This window comes from Uloborus diversus, chromosome 6 (assembly GCF_026930045.1).
Source record: "Uloborus diversus isolate 005 chromosome 6, Udiv.v.3.1, whole genome shotgun sequence".
NCBI classification, from domain to species: Eukaryota; Metazoa; Arthropoda; class Arachnida; order Araneae; family Uloboridae; genus Uloborus; species Uloborus diversus.
Window position 1 is genome coordinate 82,332,241 of NC_072736.1, and position 20,428 is coordinate 82,352,668.

At 33.5% G+C, this 20,428-nt stretch overlaps 2 protein-coding genes across 2 annotated transcripts in view; both read left to right on the forward strand.

Annotated features, from left to right (window-relative positions):
• LOC129224841 (epidermal growth factor receptor kinase substrate 8-like) overlaps positions 1-3,431 on the forward strand; it is a 136,550-nt gene extending 133,119 nt beyond the window's left edge. Inside the window, exon 21 of the mRNA XM_054859387.1 lies at positions 952-3,431. Coding sequence (XP_054715362.1) covers positions 952-1,023 — 72 coding nt within the window. The 3' untranslated portion in view covers positions 1,024-3,431. The remainder of the gene's footprint in view (positions 1-951) is intronic.
• A 3,110-nt stretch (positions 3,432-6,541) lies between these two features.
• LOC129224842 (serine/arginine-rich splicing factor 11-like) overlaps positions 6,542-20,428 on the forward strand; it is a 226,667-nt gene continuing 212,780 nt past the window's right edge. The window contains exon 1 of the mRNA XM_054859388.1: positions 6,542-6,611. Within this exon, the coding sequence (XP_054715363.1) occupies positions 6,549-6,611 (63 nt within the window). The 5' untranslated portion in view covers positions 6,542-6,548. The remainder of the gene's footprint in view (positions 6,612-20,428) is intronic.

Here is a 20,428-nt window from a genome sequence, read left to right on the forward strand (position 1 = left end):
TATCTACTGTGTACTAAAATGTTACCATAACCAAGTTCTTTTCTAGGCGGGGGGGGGGGGGGGCAGATAATGTTCCCCTTCCAGTACTATCATCTTCTTAGACAACCCTGGCTAGAATTTAGTAAATAGTTCAGTCAAATTTAGTTCTGAATGCATAAAGTAATTGTCTACAAATATCCATAAAAACATGTACATTAAAAATAAAACTCATTTATCAAATTTACAGCTTATTTCTAGCTTTTTACGATGCAGAATGACTGAAAAAAAAACTTTTTCTATTTCTTATACTTGTTGTTTGTTCGCTAAATGCACGTGTGCTTGAATTTTTATTGGAGAGTGTGAGCTTAAACGTATTCTTTATGTGACAAAAGTTACAAAACAATTGGTCTGATATTTATGCACAAACTCGAAATAATGTCAATTTTTGAAAGTGGCCGAATACTTTCTCTATGAAGTGTATCTAAGTCAAGGTCAGGGACGGATACGGGAAGGTCATGAGGGTCATGATTCCCCCCCCCCCTTCCAAACCGTCGAAAATGTTATTCGACGCATTGAATTCAAACACTTTATGAACAAAATGTAAACAATTTCAGTTTTATTTTCAATTTATTAACTATTTTTAAATGTAAATACTTGAAATATTACTTCTTTTCATTGCTTATAAAAATTATTAGTTAACGTTTATGCTGTACTAAGTGCCTTATTCCTGGCAGATTTGGTGCTTTTTAGAGTGAGACCTAAACAGTTTCAGAAGTTTTTCGTACCCAAAACTGTAGGCTCCATCATGAGGGGAAGGGCGGGGGGGGGGGGTCCTTCTTTAGAATGACCTCCTTTAAAATTGTAGTCTGTATCCGTCCCAGATTAAGATTTTACTCGGGTGAAAACATCTCAGATTGGAATATTAGTATCCGAGTTTCTTTAAAATATTTATTCAGTCTTTTTTTGTTTCAGTATAAAACTATCACTTCTGAGGAACTGAAAAGCATACTGGATGAAAGAAGACAAAAGGTTGAAGATGACTGACTTTTTATTGCTTAAGATATTTTTAATACAAAGTTGTTTTATTGAAATCTGTTCAAATACTCAACGTTAGGAGCCATTCATTAATTACATAAGGATGATTTTGGCAATTTTCGACTTTCCTCCCCTCATGTAAAGGTACGTAAGATTTTTCAACCCCCACCCCCTATTCTTAGGTAAAATTTATTTCGTAAAGTAACAAATCTTACATCACTGGAATCGAAATTAAATTCACTATTTTCAAATTAAGCCTTTTGTGTAAAGAAATATTTATTAAAAATTTGAAATTTAGACTGACTGTTTTTTCGACATATTTTTTTTGTACATGATGCGATACTAATTAAAAATAAAACTTGCCATTCATAGCGTGATTCTTTTATTACCTTTCACACTATTCATTCTTTGTAAAAAAAAAAAACTCATCCTAGTGCGTTTTTTACTTTTCAGACTCAAATGAAATATAATCCCCGTCAAAACATTTTGCCGCGCAATTTCTAATGTAAAACATCAACTTGAAAAATATTACCCGTAAGATTAAACTCCCCCCCCCCTCAAGTAAGGGTATATAGAGATTTTTCTACCCCCTACCCCTCGAGACCCTTACGTAATTAATTAATGGCCCCTTACTGCTAAAATAGCCTGAGATTACGTCATCAGATTCTTCCTCATTTTCATGTTAAATTTTTATGTGTTTATTTCAGTCTAATTATATATGTTCATAGAATAAGTTTTGTGCACTATTGAAATAGGTAATGATTGTAAAAAGTATTTTTATTTATGATTTTCTATTTTAAAAATTCAAGAAAAATTATTTTACAGCCAGGGGCGAATAATTTTACATTCAGGAGGAGAGGTCACAGAAGGTCATTGTGACCTCCCAAAAAATATTCTCATTCGGCGATTTTTGTCTGACAATTCGGCAAAATAGGAGACATAATTGCAAAATTCCAATTTTTAAGTGATCAAATGAGGCAGCGAGAAGTAAAGGGATATAATTTTGAGTAAGCTGTAATTTTGAGTACTCAAATTTTGAGTAAAACGCATTTAAAGATAACATCCTACGTTGGTTTTCATTGATTTTTTTTTTTTCTAAATCATGCTGTACAGCAGCTCCTACCAGGGCTACTAGTACTATCTCTTGCCCCAAGACAGAGGAGAGGTTCAATTACTATATGTACTACTTATCTCCAAATTTTTAATTTTTTGCCATTTACATCCCTTTACTTCTCACTGCCTCCAATTTCCTTTTCATTAGTTGTACGTATGTTCGTGTACTCGCATTTTATCATTCGGCAAAATTTGAAGTTTCCTCCTCACAAAACTTAGGGTGTACCTGGTTGCACCGTTGGTATGCATTACTTAGTTACGAATTCGAAAACAATTAAATCAATAAATTTTTGGCCAGAATTGAGGAAAGACTTTTTTCCCCCTTTTGAGTGATGTATTTTAATTCAGGTCATATTCCCCTGTGAATCTTTTTAGTAATAAAACTGTTATTGTCGTTTATTGCAGGTAAAATGGAATCGATAATTATGCACTGTTAGGTATTTTTATCGTGTCTGAGTGCCTCATAAAAGGAAAGGTTCAATGATATATTTATTTTTCATCAGACTATAGCCTACTTCTAAGAAATTTAGCTTTGTAGATTTTAAAGTAGAATTCCAATGTCCATGTCAACTATGTGTACATTTTTGATGCATTCTGCATACATAGCAGAAGTGAAAAAAAAATGTCATAACTCGTTTAAATTGTTAAAAAAAAAATAATATCTGGAGTACTTTTAAAACCCATCTTTTTTTTTGTACTGTTTATTCTTTTTCTTCTCTTTTTTTCATTTTTTATTACTATTTATAATTTGAATAAATCTTTAACTTTTTGGTTTACTCATTGCTACGTGAGTGTTAAGTTTTTAATAACATTTTTCTTGGTGTTTCATTTGTAATATTATCTTACCCTAGAGCTTTTTAATGTGTTTTGTACTCATTTTCACCCGTTTTTTTTTCTTTTTTTTTTTGAAATATAAATCAAACGCGACTCTGCCCCTTACACATTATATGTTTCATGACTACTTGTGTGCATATGTTTACCAATTTGTATTTTAAAAGCATTCCATTTAATAACGTTTTCCCCTTTGTTCTTTATAGAGTTATAATATTTTTGGATAAAAACTATTTTATTTTTATTCCATTTATTTGAAATATAAATTAAACGCGACTCTGCCCATCACACATTATATGTTTCATGATTACTTGTGTGCATATGTTTACCAATTTTTATTTTAAAAGCATTCCAATAAAAGACTTCTTTGTCTTTGTTCTGTATAGTGTTATAATATTTTTGGATCAAAAATTTTTTGAAAAAATGTTAGAAATGTTTGAAAGTTCCTAATGTTTGTAATTTTTTGCTGGTTCCTTTTTTACTTTAAATAATACATCTTGTATCTTGTTAATGTGTTTTAAAATATATTAAACTAATTTTATCAATAAAATTCTTGCCTTATTATGTGTCTTGAAATGTTTGTATGTATGGTTAAATCAGTGGCGTCACTACGGGGGGGGGAGGCAGGGGTTGGCACCCGTCGGGGGGGGGGGGGTGACACCCTAAGTGAAATTGCAAGCTTTTGAAAAATATGAAGGTAAAATGTAGTTTTAAGACTACAAATTTGAAAATTTTCCGGGGGCTTCGGTATCACACATGCTAAATACGCCACTGGTTAAATGCATTGCGAGCCTCCCCCCTTCCGCCATCGTAAAAGGGATACGGAAAAGCACTTGATAAATGTTTTACATAGTTCTGTGATAGACAAAATGCCCCCCAAAAATGGATTGCGACGGACCACCAAGCCTGTAAATCCGCCGCTGCTGACCTAAAATGCAATAAAACCTGCCCGATTTTTCTCTGGACATTTACTTGTTGCAAGAAATGTGTAAGGGAAAAGCAAAGTCTTGTCTCTTTTAAAACTTTTTTTTCATCATAAAATAGGAAATATTTTTTAAATAAAAATAGTCATGATAATGATAAGAATAATGATGATTATAATGACCTTTTCAGTCTCTAAAAATATCTCGATACATTATTGTACCCTTCTGCTTTTAAACAAGAGAATTTACCACTGGTTCATAGTTAAATGGAATATTTGTTACTGTTTTTTTTTTTTTAAATACATCTCTTAAAATTAACATGTATATTGTATATTGGGCCCTATCACGGAAAAGAGACGCTCTGTACGTAACGTCTACTTTTATTTGAAAATAATAATTTAAAGAAGTTATGAAAAATGATTTTCTTTTGAAATACGGTTTTGATAATTTTCTTAAGTGTAATAGGAGGAGGGGGGACAACAAAACTGATAGGGGGCCTTCTCTTAGGCTCAATGATTTGGCAGTATTTCTTGAAAAATAGGAAAGAAAAAGGAAAAGTGTTCATAAAAGAAAAGTTTTTTAAAGTGAAGAGAAAGAGCCAGATAGCAATTAAAACAAAACAGGAATGATAAGTACAAAGTTTAAAATTCAAGGTAAGTGTAAATTAATGACAAAGCCTCGATGAAACTTTGGATTGAAAAAAAAATGAATATATATATTAGTGATGTGCCGGATCGTTAAAAAAGTAGATCCGCGGATACGGATACGGATCCGGATCGTTAGTATCAAGATCCGCGGATACGGATACGGATCTCAAATTTTTTTTACCCAATTCAACTATCCAAGGGTAAAATTTGTTACGGAAGGTATTTCCGCCAGAATAATGGCAGTTTCGTCAAAAAATGTCAACTGCGGCAAAAATATAATCAGGACTATGATTTACTCTTTAAAGAAATCTGCGTTAAAATTGAGGTAGAGTTGGAAGGAATGGGTCAGCGCTGCATTAATGCTTAGATGGAATGTGAAAAATTATTTCTAGCTTACTCGGTAGATGTAAGATACAGGAGCAAGAGTGTAAAGCTGCTACTGGACAGGTTAGAAATAATTTTCCCATTTTATTTCAGCATGAATGCAGCGCTGACCCATTCCACCGAACTTCTCCGACCGACGAAATACAGAACCGGGAACACCTTTACAAACAGTAAATAGATAATTTAGTCTCACTTTTTTTAAAGGATGCCGAGAAAAACAAAAATGAAGAATAACAGAAACCCCAAATCAAGAACAAAAACTAATATCAAATTAAAAATTAAAAAACCAAAACATGTCCCAGAAAGCCGACCTCCTATTAAGATGAATTTCGCGGGTCAGAACACACATTTGTTAACAAATATGAACTGACAGCAGGTAAAAATTTTAAATCGTCGAGCTTTTTCTCCTTATCTTCCGACTATGAAATCGCTACAAATCACGCGTATAAAGGCTTAGAATTGTATTTAAAATTTACTTAACAAGATAATAGCTCCTGCTGTATATAAGTTGGAAGTTTCAAATAAATATCAAACGCAGAAAACTCCGTTATTTCAATTAGGGCCTACATTTTTAACGTACCGGCAAATTTTTACTACCATAATTGTGAAAAACGTTAAATCGGTTTTTAATTAATATCTCCGGTAATTAAAATTCTATAAAAATGAGGCACACTGATACACTTTTAAAACTTATTTCCCCTTCCTTTTTGCAACGGGAGGGGGGGGGGGTGTACAAATTGGCTTCTGAAATGATACCTTATAATTTAAATTGGAAATAAAACCTAATTTCAACGGAATTTAAGAGTCTTTTATTCAAATATTTAAAAGTTTTTAGAATAGAAATGATCCGTTTAAGATCCGGCAAAAAAATAACGGATACGGATATCCGGAACATCACTAATATATATATATATATATATATATACATATATATATATATATATATATATATATATATATATATATATATATATATATATATATATATATATATATATATATATATATATATATATATATTGTTCAACATAATCATTTACTGCGTAACTAAACACCACGTTCTATCCCCCCCTTCTAAAATGAAACTGTGCCATGCAAGTTTTCCCTGGATTTTTTTCCTTTTTAAATAATCATTCAATATCACATAGTAAGAGCCATACTGGAGCCATGGGATGACTTTATGAAAATAAATTTGTGCTTTAGTATATTCATTTTACTGCTCAGATTACCCTATTTTAAGAAAGACCGCAAGTAGAATAGTCGGGGTAAAATTTAACTCAAAGGAGGAAAAAATATGGATGCAGAGAATAAAAAGAAGAGTGCCTGCGATGAATATTTTTCCATCACTAAAAGCATTAGCGACAAAAAAAAAAGTTCGAATTATTTCCCCTTACGTCAACAGACGATATCCAGAATGTCGATTAATTTAGAAAATTGCCACCCTGAGAGTTTCGAAGCCTTTGAGCCCGAAGTAAAGTAGAAGACCACGGAGCAGTGTGTTCAGTCAATAAAAAAATTAGCTTCTTTCTTCCGCGATAGGTGGCGTTTTTCATAGCTGTCGGTCAAAAATCGGCCAACAGTTAAAAGCAAGTAAATCAGGTGGACCGTTTCGTTCAATGTGTGTTTTTACTTCAGTATGGGAGAATCTTCGGACAATTTCCGGACTACCGACATCTGGAGAAGGCCTCAGACAGAGGAGGTAAATAAACAATTCTTTTTAAAACTTTTTGCCTCTTCTGATGACGAATTCAGCAAACGATTTTTAAATTATGATTCATGTGTTTTTAAAAACTTTGTCTGAAAGTGAAATGATTTTCTTGGATGTAATATAGTTTTTAATGCATTAACTTATTGTTCATGTTAAGCGGGTAATGTGTTCATTTCTTAACTCAGAAAAAAGAATTTTGAACGGCATTAGTTTTAAACGGAAATATTTCTGTTTATTAATTCATGTGATGAATTTAAATTTGACAGATTAGTATCTTAAACTACTAAAAAACCATAATTTTCCCGTTTAATTCCTTTCCTGGTTTTAAAATGCATTTGACGTAAAATCACTTTGAAATATATGTGTCTGTGTGACAGTGTTCTAACTTTTTAACCAAGTGGATTTATTGTTAGGATCACCACAAAGGTAGTGCGAAAAATAAATTCTACTTATTTTTACGTAAATTACAACCGTTTGAGTTTTAAAATCAATAAGTTTTTGAAAAATATTTACTGTTTGATATCGCGATCTACTTTTTTGTATGAAGAATTTGCCCAGATGTGTCTTTAAGAAGGGTTTATATGTTTTTGAAAATTCATCTTGCAAGCTTTGAGATTTGATTTGTTACGCTCGGGAGGAATCTCGTAAACTTTTGAACTCTGCACATGCGCACTAACTTTAACGCAAAAGGGATGTAAAGATTTTTATAAGAAAGTCAAGCATTCTCTTGAAAGTGAAAACTCTTCAGGTCATTTTAAATGTTATAGTGTTTGAATAATGAAAATGATTCTTTTTTTAGTTATTCTCACGAAAATATACCTAGTATCACTAGAAATTTATTTTTCATTGCATGTAGTACTTTTTCATTCACCACTCATCATTAAAAAATTGAGTAAAAAACCGTGATTTGAATCAAAATCGAAATTACAAATATGTATTGATTTACTGGTGACGCAATAGTTTACAAAAACGTTTTCTCAATTTGCAAATATAAATCGGTTTTTCTTATCTTCTTTCATCTCATTTTAGCTTTGGGTAAAATTTACTATATTTGGCCGGGGAAAGGGGTGGCAACTGAGGTACAAAAATGTAAACTGAAAATGGAATACCCGCGTTACGGAGACTCAAGGAGCAATCTTCAGCTTGCTTACCTTTTATCGTAATAAAGCTACGCACCATAAAAATTCTAATAAGCATCGCATGCCAATTAATTTTTGAAACAGAGTTTGTTTTATTGTCATATTGAGAGTTATTTTGCTAATTATTGTTGCAAAAACTTACATAATGTTAATTAAATTAGTTTATAAGTTTTCGTAATCAACTTTTATTTACATGCAATATACCGACAGTCCAGTTACACATGCAGAGACTGCAGTTTCATCATCGTTATGGGCTCATCAGTCTGGAGTAGTGAATAACTGAGCTGAAGGCAGATGTCATCTCAACTGCTGTCTCTGGATGTGATAACCGAGCTGTCGGCATATTGCAGTCGGTATATTGCATGTAGTTCTACCTAAGCCCTGGCTTAAGGGCGGTAACTTGCTGATGCTTAAAATTTTATTTATTAAAAAACCGATTGATATGGTTTATGCGAATAAAGAATTTACCGAATCTATATTTCACATTAATTCGTGAAGGTTATCAGTTCTGGTACAAATAAATAATTGTATTCATAGTGATTTCCAAGCTGCGTCGCGGCTCCTCAAGTTTTCCCAAGGGCCCGACATCTACGAAACTTTCCAGTAACTTTACAAATAATTAATGTTTTATTAATTATAGAATTTTTGAAGCAGTACGCTGAACCACTGTACCCCGTTGAATTTATTTTGAATGTTTATTTTGTTTGTATTGTATAAACCTACGTTCACACCAAATAAAAATCAAATATGAAAATAATCTTAATTTCTTACACTAGTGTATATAAAATGATTAAAAAAAGTTTTCAATGAAAATCCGTACTGCAAATAGAAAAGTAAAATCTCGCTCCCCCTTAGGAAAAAGAATTTAACTCAAACACGCAGCGCAATTTATATAAAACCAGAAGCAATAGAAGTATTTGTTTTGATATAAGGATCACGCACACACCTGAATAGTTCACAGATGGTAGAATTTTTTCCTACTTACTTGACACTTATCGTTATATACTTTAGACAATTCACACACTATTTTTGTAAATTATAGCCTTTGTGTTATTCTGATGTCTCAGCTACATTATTGTAAAGTTTCGATAAAATCCATTCAGTAGTTTTTGCGTGAAAGAGTAACAAACATCTATATATACATCTATACATACAAACTTTTGCGTTAATAATAGTAGTAAATTTTTTTATGGGTCATTTTCCAGAAAACGTAACTTTTGAATGGAAATATTTTTCAATTTCTAAACCTTTTGTTTTCTTTTTTTAAACTCTTACATGAAAGTGTTACCTACTAGAAATAACCATAAACAATGGCCCAGGTAAGTTCCAATTATTTTACTCATAAATAAAAAAAAATAAAAAAATGCCTTGTTCATGGAAATAAAAAGAAAAGAAGAAAACTTTTAATGTTTAAAAATCGAGGCCAATTCAATATCAAAGTAGTAGTTTCGTTAATTGTGCACACAATGACCTATTTTTAATGATTAGTAGGAATCTAATATCAAGCTCTCTCAATTAAAGTACGGCTTAATTAGTAGTTATCATTTTAGTTCAAATGTGCGTTAAAAATAGCATTTAGTAAATTTGAGAATATACTGGCAATTTATAATTTTGGTAGAATGCCTAAGATTGATGTATTTTCCCTCCATCATTTATTTTCATCTCAGAAATAATGACATTGATAAGGTCTGTCACGGAGGTGAGATTCCCGAAGGTGAGGAATTTTCCAATAATATAGGCCTAATTGATACATTTTCAGGGAAATATTTTTTTTTTCTTCGTTGCTACAATCTGCTCATGTTAAGCATATAAAAACATCTTCTCTTCATTTTTTACATTAATTTACATCCCTGAAATTCTAGTTCACGGAGGTGAGAAGTCACAATAACCACGCATAGTTTTTAAAGCAAAATCTGTCTTCTTGTTTTTCTACAAAAATCTCACAACTTCTTTATATTTGAAAACAAACAAGGGGACTGGCTCCCTTGTTATCATGGAAAATAAAATTTGATGTCATTGCTACCACGTGTTAATGAGGAATGTCATTTTATGTTTTGGTAACGGAGGTGAGAATTTGTGTGACATGGCTCTTTGTCATACTAAAACGAACTAAAACACAATATTAAAAAATTAAATACACTTAAACTATTAGTATTTGAGACACTTGTGAAAGGAATAATAAATAAGTATATATATACTTTTAATTAAACGAGTTATTAAGCAACATAAACAGTCAGACAGGTGTGTGACATGCCACGGACGTGAGAATTCACATGTTGTGAACTAAAAATATATTAAACTAAAAATTATTATAAAAAAATGTTGGTAGGTTTAAATACATATTTTTTTGATGAAATTAAAAAGCATTGTTAAATGAATTGTTCTTTAAATGTTTTACTGTAAAAGGCGTGTAACAGAAAAGTTACACTTTTTGAAGAATGACCCTTATTCCTTCATTTATTTATTCATTAACTTGATGAAAGATATTTTTAATGGTCAAACAGAAAATATTTCATTGGAAAAATATTTTATTTTCCACTTTACCCTACACAAAAAAAAGTCCGATTTTTTTTTTTTTTTTAATAAGGTACTATTTTTTGCCAAAAAAGAAAAATAATATTTCACTGAAAGTTTTAATTTCTAAATGTACTGTAATTTTAAAAACAAAGTCTCAATTTGCTCATTTTCAAAAGTAAGTTAGCTTAAGTATTTCACTTTATTCTATATTCCCAAGGTTGCAAAAAGTTCTTCTTTTATTATTATAAGAATTACCCCCCCCCCCTTTTTTAAACAGAAAATGTCTAAATATTTTCATCTACATACCCAATTACTTAGTAATAATTCAAAAGATACCTCACAAACACTTTTAAATGTTTATTTTTGATCGGAGATTCCCTGGAGGCTTCTAACTTAGCATTGGATTAAAGCAATTAAAATGATATGACGTGTTAAACATGACCAATGGTCTTTGTCTTTCTGGGCAGCCTTTAAATAATTGAGATGGTTCGCTGCTTATGAAATGCATTGTGGTGATTGTCAAATTCATTCGGAATTAACATAATGACCTTAACCAATGAAAGGGCTTTAAATGAGGCTTAGGATGATGATTTAAAGGAATGCTTAGGCTATTAGTAAGGCTTTGTGAAGGGTGTTTTCGGAGGAAACAATTATTATCAGGAAGCCTTTTAGTCGTATGCTGGACTGGTGAATTTGCAATCAAGAAATTGAATGTAGATTAAAATGAAGATAATTATAAGGGGTATGAGGCGATTATTGAGATTAAATTCAAATTTATAAAAAAAATGAGTTTGTTTATGACAAGTTAAAAGTTTTTGCAACCAAGGTCTGCTGCAAGATTTTAAAGTTTCTTTCTTTCTTTCTTTCTTTCTCTTTCTCTTTTTTTTTTTTTTGAAAATTTTGGGGTTTTTTTAATTTTAAAAATTTAATGCATCATAGTTGATTATTCCACAACTATATATCTAAAAACTACACCGTGCGGCATAAATAACTCCCACATTTCAGATGTAAATATCGAAGCAGCAAACGAAACCTATTGAAAAAAAAAATCTTTTCACTTTTTCATTTACCGTTTATGTTACATGCCTTTATTCACTTAGTTTTGACAATCACATCATCCCCATTGTTCAACCCCTACCTCTTGGTATGATTGTAAGTGAAAATGTTTGAATTCATCTTTCAAAATAGTTATTTATTTAAGCTGAGAATAACTCGCACAGACAATAGCAAAAATCCACACCAGTGCTTTTCAGCGCCGAAAACGAATTCGATCATTTCTATTTTAAGCTCACCTGTATGCCAAATTTTATTTAAATCCTGGCATCACTTCTTGCTTTATAACAGTCACAATAAAGAGAAACCTCTCATGTGCCTCCCCCCCCCCCACGCTTCTCTTGAATAGATTAGCATCGAAAATGAAATCAGCAACCCTCCCTTCCGAGTCTATCTGCATAAAAAGTTGTTTCTGATTACATACTTGGATTACTTCTTGAGACATAAAAGTCACAAATAACAAGAATAAACGTTAGATTGCTCCACCGCCTTAGAGCTATTGATGCCATAATTGAATCAGCACCTGTAACGTCTGAGGACTACCTATGGACCAATTTATATTTGAATTTTTGCATTACTTCTTGCTGTACAACAGTCACGAATGCCGAAGAAAACTTGCGATTCCATCCTTCCTCCGCTCCCAATGCAGGAAATGGCATCAAAAACAAACCAGCAGCAATTACAATCTGGGTACATAAGTGTACCAAATTTTGTTCGATTTCATCTAGTAGTTTTTTTAGCTGAAGGGAACACAAAAATGAATCACATACAAATAGATACACCGATATTTTCCAGAAATTTTCAAAATGGATTCAGCGCGCCTTGAAACTTATTAATACGTACACAATTGGTAAACTGGTCGAAACTGTAAACTGACTTGATAGGTCTAAATGAGCGGTCTGTTACACAGGGTTAGCATAAAAGAATATCCGGTTTGAAAAATTTTTATTTCACTATTACACTTACAGTGCTGGCCAAATTATTAGACTAAGACGGTTTTAAAAGCAAATTCTTTATTGATAACATAACTATAGACACATTAACGAACAGTGAAATAATTATCTAATATTTAGTATACATTCCCTTGTTCTTAATGAGCGGTTTAAGTATTTTTGTCATACTTTTCACAAGGTTTACACCATTTCTTAACTTTTTAAAAAAAGAGGTAAAAAATTGTTTATACTCACTATTATATATACTCACATACACATACTCACTAATTACATAAAACTAACTTTAAATATAACAGAACACACTAATAAAAAGAACTAGTGAACTGTATAAGCTGATTGAGGTTATGTTCCTGGTAGGTAGATAAACAAAGCAGGCAGTGCTGCCACCTGCGAACATTAAATTATGCTAAGATAACGTAATAATCAGTGTACAGTATGTACTGTACTTTAACAGTGAAATAAATAGTATTTTAGTACAAATTGTGTTCAAAAAAAAAACTTTTTAGTCTAATAATTTAGCCAGCACTGTACCAATATAACTGATACGTAAAAATAAATATTAACTGTGTAAGTTTTTTTGAACGTGCGTAACTACTGAAACGTGCAAGTTCCGCACTAGCGCAGCCAGAAATTTCCTTTGGAAGGAGTTTTTTGATCACACCAGTCCTAACACGTGTATTAACTACTACTGCATTAGGATAGGCAACAGTGTTAAAACCAAGAACCACTGGGGGGGGGGGGGTTAGCGCCCCCACCCCTTTTCACTACGCCATTGACGTTCCGCACCACTGGGTTGGTCATGCAGATGATGATGATGATTTACTCTTTACGCATCAGCCAGCCAGATCCCCAAACCTAACCCCATTCGTTTTGTTTTTTTATGAGGTTTCGTCAAAAACAGCGTTTATACACCACCATTGCCTACAACATTACACGAATGGGGTCGTTTCCAAAATTTTAAAAGTATTTTTTTCTGAAAGAGCATGTTTGAAAACATAGGATCTGACTATTTTTTAAATAATTTAGTTGAGTTTAATATATAAAAAAAAATACTTAAATCGGTGTGCTTTCATTGTTTACACATATGTGACATCACATATGATGAAATGCCATTCAATGTTGCCATTCACAGAACAAAATATTTAATTCGCATCTTTACTCACGTGTATTTGCAGCGATATGGTTGATGCAAGCGTAGACCGTAATTTTAATTCGCTGCTTGATTATCATAACGTGGAAACGTAGTAGAAATATGCGCCAAATTGCATCATTTGTGACGTCACAAAGACCACTCCTTGTTTGAAAAATCGGACATTTTAAAAAATTAATTAAAAAAAACTGTTGGGAAAATGAAAGTATTTTCTGGGTCTATGTAATTTTTTTTTTTTTTTGCTCATTCTATCCATTTTAACGACTAAAAGTAGTACTTTTGACTGAAAGAAACCACCCCACTGAAAGATCGCACGTGTGTAGCATTACGAAAAATGGAAAGTGAAACACTCCAAAATGTATGTTATACACTATCTGACCAAAGGTATTGGGACACTTTCAAAAATTCACATTTTTACGGATTTCATGAGAAATAAAAGACCACTTGCTCTGTAATTTTTTCACATGAAAGGTATATTCCAGCCGCCATTTTCCATTAAAAATTAAGTCTACTATTCCTTTAGGAGACGAACAACAAATTGAGGAAACAAAAAAAGATTTTCGATCAATTTTCACTGTAAATAGCTGAAAATAAGCTATAAATTTCAGAAATAAGTTAAAACCTATCTAGAATTAATTTTTATATTTTCGTGAAAGTATCTCTTATACCTACATAGATATAAGCATTTCTTTCAAAAATGCAAACTTTTTTTTGAAGGTTTTCGGCTTATATCACAAACAGTTTTCCTTCAAACGTTACTAAACTTTCAGAATATTTGACAGCATATTTGAGAAACAGAATAATAAAATTTGAAGTTCAAATATTGAAAATTTTGATGAAATATGAACGTTTAAAGCAATTAATTTTTCACTGCGCATGCGCGAAAGATAGCAATTTATAACCTTCATAATCGAAAGTCCAGATATATCCTACATCTCATAAAATATTCCACCCTGATATCTTTAAAATCTCAAAAGTTATCAGAGATCTAATGAGCCGAATTTCTGTAGTTCTTGGATAGGCGACGAATGGTAAGGGGTTGCTCGCTAACTGGCAACACTTTCCTGCTATCGTAACAGAGTGATTCATGATAAAACGGATTGTTTGCGAACAATCCCTCACGATTCGTCGTCTAGCCAAGAATTTATTAAAATTTTGATAGGTTTTTAACTTGTTTCTGAAATTATAACTCTTATTCTCAGCTATTTACAATAAAAAATGATCAAAAACTTTTTTTTGTTTCCTCAATTTGTTGTTCGTCCCCTAAATGAATAATGGACTTAATTTTTGTTGGAAAATGGCGGCTGGAGACACTTGTTACGTGAAAAAAATTACAAAGCAATTGGTCTTTAATTTCTCAAGAAATCCGTAAAAATGTGAATTTTTGAAAGTGTCCCAATACTTTTGGTCATATAGTGCAGATGTGTGTCGGTTTGCTAGTCGGCGTGACTGAAGTGTGAGGGCTTTCTCATCACGCTTGTTCTGGAGGAATTTTTTTGTTCTCGAATGGGTTTTTCTCATCAAGCGAGTGCTCGCATGATTCACACAAAACTTGGTTTTATTTTGTTTCATCAATTTTTAACCAAGTGTTATCCAAATGGACTAAAATAATTGAGCAAATCAATTGCATATTGTCGATGTTGAATTTGAGGGAAAATAGGGGAGTGAGAAGTATTCTCAGCAAATATTTTGACGAGAGTTCTAGAGGGGGGTGATATATGAACCTTCACAAAATATTTCAAACGCAAAAGTTTTTTAAACTCTTATTAGAAAAAAATCAGGTGAAATTTAAAATGGAGTGGTTTCCTTCAGTCAAAAGTACTACTTTTAGTCATTGAAATGGATAGAATGAGCAAAAAAAAAAAAAAAAAAAATTACGTGGACCCAGAAAATATTTTCATTTCCCCAACAGTTTTTTTGAATTAATTTTTTTAAATGTCCGATTTTTCAAACAAGGAGTGGTCTTTATGATGTCAGAAATGATGCAATTTGGCGCATCTTTCTACTACGTTTCCACTTTACGATAATCAAGCAGCGAATTAAAATTGCTCTCTACGCTTGCTATCAACCATATCGTTGCCAATACACGTGAGTAAAGATGCGAATTAAGTATTTTGTTCTGTGAATGGCAACATTGAATAGCATTTCATCATTTGTGATGTTACACGACAGAAGTGTAAACAATAAAAGCGCACCGATTTAAGTAGCTTTTTAAAAATATTAAACTTAAATAAATTATTTAAAAAAAAATGGTCAGATCCTATGATTTTAAGCATGCTCTTTCAGAAAAAAATACTTTTAAAATTTTGAAAACGACCCCATTGAAAATATTCCTTGTTTAGGTTAGTATTGGAAAGCATTTCCGACGAAAATTGTCTGTCGCGAAAGTGCAAAGATTCCAACCGATCGTTATGTAACAGTCATTACAATGTTTTCGTCTAAGTTCCTCATAGTAGGCGAGGTTATCGACCTCCCGTTTTCTACTAAAAGCACTGGCGTAATTGTTACAGCGGAAATGCAATCTTTTTAATTTACACCACCCGCAAACAAGGGCAATTTGCAAATTATCCCGGAGAAAAGCACTCCCTTTTACGACGAAATGAAATAAGTTTAATGGGATGAAATTTTGCTTGTGTAGGACGTTATTGACTTCCAGAATGTATTTATTTGGATTGAAGGGAGAAATTGAAAGTTTGGTAAAGTTTGGTAAAGTATATGACAAACAAATATTGCAACAGAACTTCTTTTATTCGAGCGTCCACTGATCCATAGGCCGCTGTTATGAAATGCACGTACAGTAGAGCTCCAATTATCGTATTGTTAAGAGTTCGTGATACAACTTCAAACTTCCTTTAAATGACGACACAGTTCTTGAGAAAAGCACAGGAGATTTATTTACAGCTATGTACAGGAAATGTAGTTGCAACTGCTAAATCAACCATAGCAATTAGGCAAATATCAATTAACGCCGTAAACTCAACGGTTACACACGTATTTACATCCAAATACGCGAAAAACACAGCGCGAAGGCACAATAACAGAACTAACGGCTCAGACAGTTTTAAAAAAGCAAAACTAAAACTTTATCACGCGTGGAGGCTATTTAATCCTAGAGAAATTTCGACAAAATTCGAAATGCTTCTCGTATTTTCTTTTTATTCCATTCACAAATGTTATCCGGGGACCATATGAACAGTTGAATGTTAGGGGGTTGTATGTACATTACAAGAACTTATTTACAGGTTACAGATAATTTTTGATGAAAACTAATGGAATAAATACCAAATTTAGCTAGATTACAACAAATTAATCATAAAAATTACTATTTACAGAATTTGTAACAGTCTCAATGGGAATCGGACCACATTCGGACAATCGGAATTTTTCTGGAAGAAAGGCCTTTTTTAACTCATTATTGCATGTACGTTGAAAATGGGGGTCACGTGGCAAAAAATATTCATTTGACTTCGATAGGTTGATTGACTGAAGCCTTGGGATGAAAACAGGTTGAGAAGATCTGTACCTCAGAGCCCGAAGGACCGTTCCAAAAAATGCGATTTCCTGTTTATCAATGCATTAGGGCGATTCTCGAAAAAATGTCCCGTGCATAATGCTAAGTTTTTTATTTTCTCCAGCTAACCAAAGCCTTCAAAAAATAATGCTGTTTGAGAATAATACATGCTTTAATATACTGCCAAAGCATAACAGTTAATCCCATATTTAATTAATAGTTACTTAAATAGAATAAAAAATTTAGCTTTACGCACGGGGCATTTTCTAGAATCAGGGCTTCGCAACCGGTGTGCCGCGGCACACTGGTGCGCCGTGACAAGGAACCCGGTGTGCCGCAGCATTTTCGTAGTTATATAAAAAGAAAGAGCCTTGATGTAGTTTATTTTAAAGTTACGACCGAATAGCGTTTGTATCGTTCTGTAACTTCTTAATTCACCATGTTGATCTTGTGCAATAAGACAAACCCAAGAAGGGGAGAGGCGGGATTTGCCGCCTCACCTCTTTTAACTTCTTGTGATCCTATTACTTTCAGTTTTTGAAAACGAATTCTAATTTCGACGAAATCAACTAATTATACAGAATCTTTTCTAAATCTTTCGCAAACGGGATTATCGCCCCCTCCCTCAGGCAGGGATCGTGCCCTCCCTCCCAGAATTTTAGCCACAGCTTTAACTTTTGTTTTCCTTATTTCCGGTTCCGATACTAATTTCATTTTATCGTGGTTTCTCAAAGCTCGGTTCTGAGACTTAGCAAACTGGAAATTAAAACCATATACTCAAGGGCGCCCATATAGGGGAGCAAGGGGGGCTCAAGCCCCCTTTGAAATTAGAACTTCCTTGCTTTTAGTACTTTTTTCTTTGCAAAAATGTAAAAACATTTCTTCTCCAGCCATTAATGAATAAGTTATTAAAAATGTCAAACTTTAATGACTCTAATCTGTCCAGAAATCAGTTTCCACGAGGAAAATATCCAGCTAAATCACGGGGAAAATATTTGACCCCCCCCCCCTTGCAACTTTGCATATGAGCGCCCATGCATATACTGTTTCCACCATCGTGAAGCTCTCATGGCAAAGATCTTACCAGATGAGCTGAAGTCAGCTTTGGCTGAAGTCGTGAAAATCGTGAATATCATAAAATCGAGGCTGCTTAATTCTCGCCTTTTCTGCCTATATTTTGTGAAGAATTGGGTGCAGATCACCACTCCCTACTTCTTCATACAAAGATTCGCTGGCTTTCATGTGGTAAGGTACTATCAATAATTTTCGAATTGAGGGACGAGGTACGACATTTTTTGATTTTAAAAAACGAAATGGAGTCCGCCAGTTTGTTGCAAGACAAATATTGACTGGGAAAACTAGCGTACATGGCTGACATTTTTGAACACCTTAACAAATTGAATCGGAAAATGCGAGGACAAGAAGAGAATTTGGATTACATGTATGGACAAGCTAAACGGGTTCAAATAAAAAATTTCGTTGTGGGGAGAAGTAGACCGTGGCTCATTGGACATGTTCAAACGGACCGTCAACATGGTATCTGAAGGAACTGGCATGGAAGAAAAGCTGCTGAATGTGATGGCAGAGCTTTTAGTCATACTTCAGGACAAGTTTAAGCACTATTTCAAGAATACTGACACATAACAGTATGACTGGATTCGCGATCCATTCTCTTCATCTGCGGATGCATCAGTTAAATACCTTTCTTTGAAGGCGCGAGTATAATTTATGGACCTCAAGAGCGACCGTACTCTTAAACTTGGGTTGAGAGAAGTGTCTCTGGATGAATTTTGGTTACTGGTTAAGAATGAGCATCCCACCATCTCTTGTCTCGCTATTGAGGTGCTGCTAAAATTTTTAACTACATATCATTTCGAACTCAGCTTCTTAGCCCTCATACTTATAAAAAAACAGCAAGAGATCATCCCTAAAGAGCCTGGATCAGAACTTCGTGTAGCTTTTTCCAGCATAGAGCCGAATATCAAACGTCTTTGCTCCTCAAGGTAGGCTAAAGTGTCTCATTAGTGTCAAACGGAAGCTAGGCGCTTGGTTTTAATTTCTTGCTTGCTTCTTCCTTGAAACATTATTTGATAAATCGTTTAACTGCACTGAGCACTTTCATGACATGTTTGACAGAAATGCTTTGAAACATATGAAGCATAATTTTCTGTTAAGTCTGATATATGTAGTTTTGTTGTTCATTATCAGCCTCAATACATTCGAAATATTTCTACTATCTAAATAAATTTAAATACACTACGTTAGTTATAATTGTTTTATTCATATGAACCCCATCCCCCCGTCTTTTTACATGTGATTGATAAAAACATTTCAATATTACCATTGCGAAATTAAGTTCAGTATGCCCCGTTGATCTAGGAATTTTTTAAGTGTGCCGCAAAGTAAAAAAGGTTGAGAACTCTGTTCTAGAGAATCGCCGGTTAAGCCTTGGTTTCCTAGGAGCCAACTCGCCAATCGTCGGCGTCACTTCTCGCCGAGGAGAAAACTTGATTTTTCTGCGCATGCGCGCCTGAGCTAAATCGACGTCGTGAAGGGCCACGCCGGAATCCACTTGACTTTGATTTCAGCGTCACGGCGAGGAGCGACGTCGAAGATCGGCGATTTGCTCCTACGAACCAGAGCTTAAGATGTAGAAGGCTGTACCGCATCGAGCCATGTGACCTTAATTCTTTACAAAAAAAAAAATCCTTTTCAATTTTTTACCAGGATTAAAAGATCGCGACTCCCATCCTTTGCATGCTCCAGAAAAAAGTTTTTCCTCTCGATTGTAAAATCATCATAATGTGACTTACGTTCTTCTTTCTCTGAGGTACAGAAATTACTTGATACGAAGTCTGACTTGACACACACACACATAAAAGAGTTGTATGCCTTTTGACCAAGTGATAGCAGCTAAAAAAAGAAGCAATCAAATTACACGGTATACAAGTCCCAAACAGAAGCAATTTCAACATTCTGTGGCCAAGGCCCGACTAACTTAAAATGAAGCCCTAGGCTCGCAATAGTTTGGAGGCCCCTATGACGGAATGCAGTGGTTGATTTACAGGTTTGGGGTCCATCGGAATGCACATTTGGGGGTCACTTTGGCTATCACAAAGCTATGAAAATCATTTATCATGTGCATTTTCGAATCTTCTTTGGTACAAATGTCCTTCATCATTGTGACATGGTAAATTCGCTACTGGCAGAATGAGTAAAAATTCTTCCCTTTATGAATTTTTTTTCCCAATTTAAAAATCATTTTTTAATTATAATTTCAAAAATACGTGTGGTTTTCTTTTAATAGTTATCATGCTATGAATAATTCTTTAACTAATTTGGGGCCCAAGCCTAGTCAGCCTGTGCGGTAATCAGGCCCAATGTGTGGCGAAGCATTTTTAGGTTCTGCGACATACGCATGTACGTAAATATAGATGTCTAGACAGAACTTGTCAGAATTGTTGCAGAAATAGTCAAACTCCAGC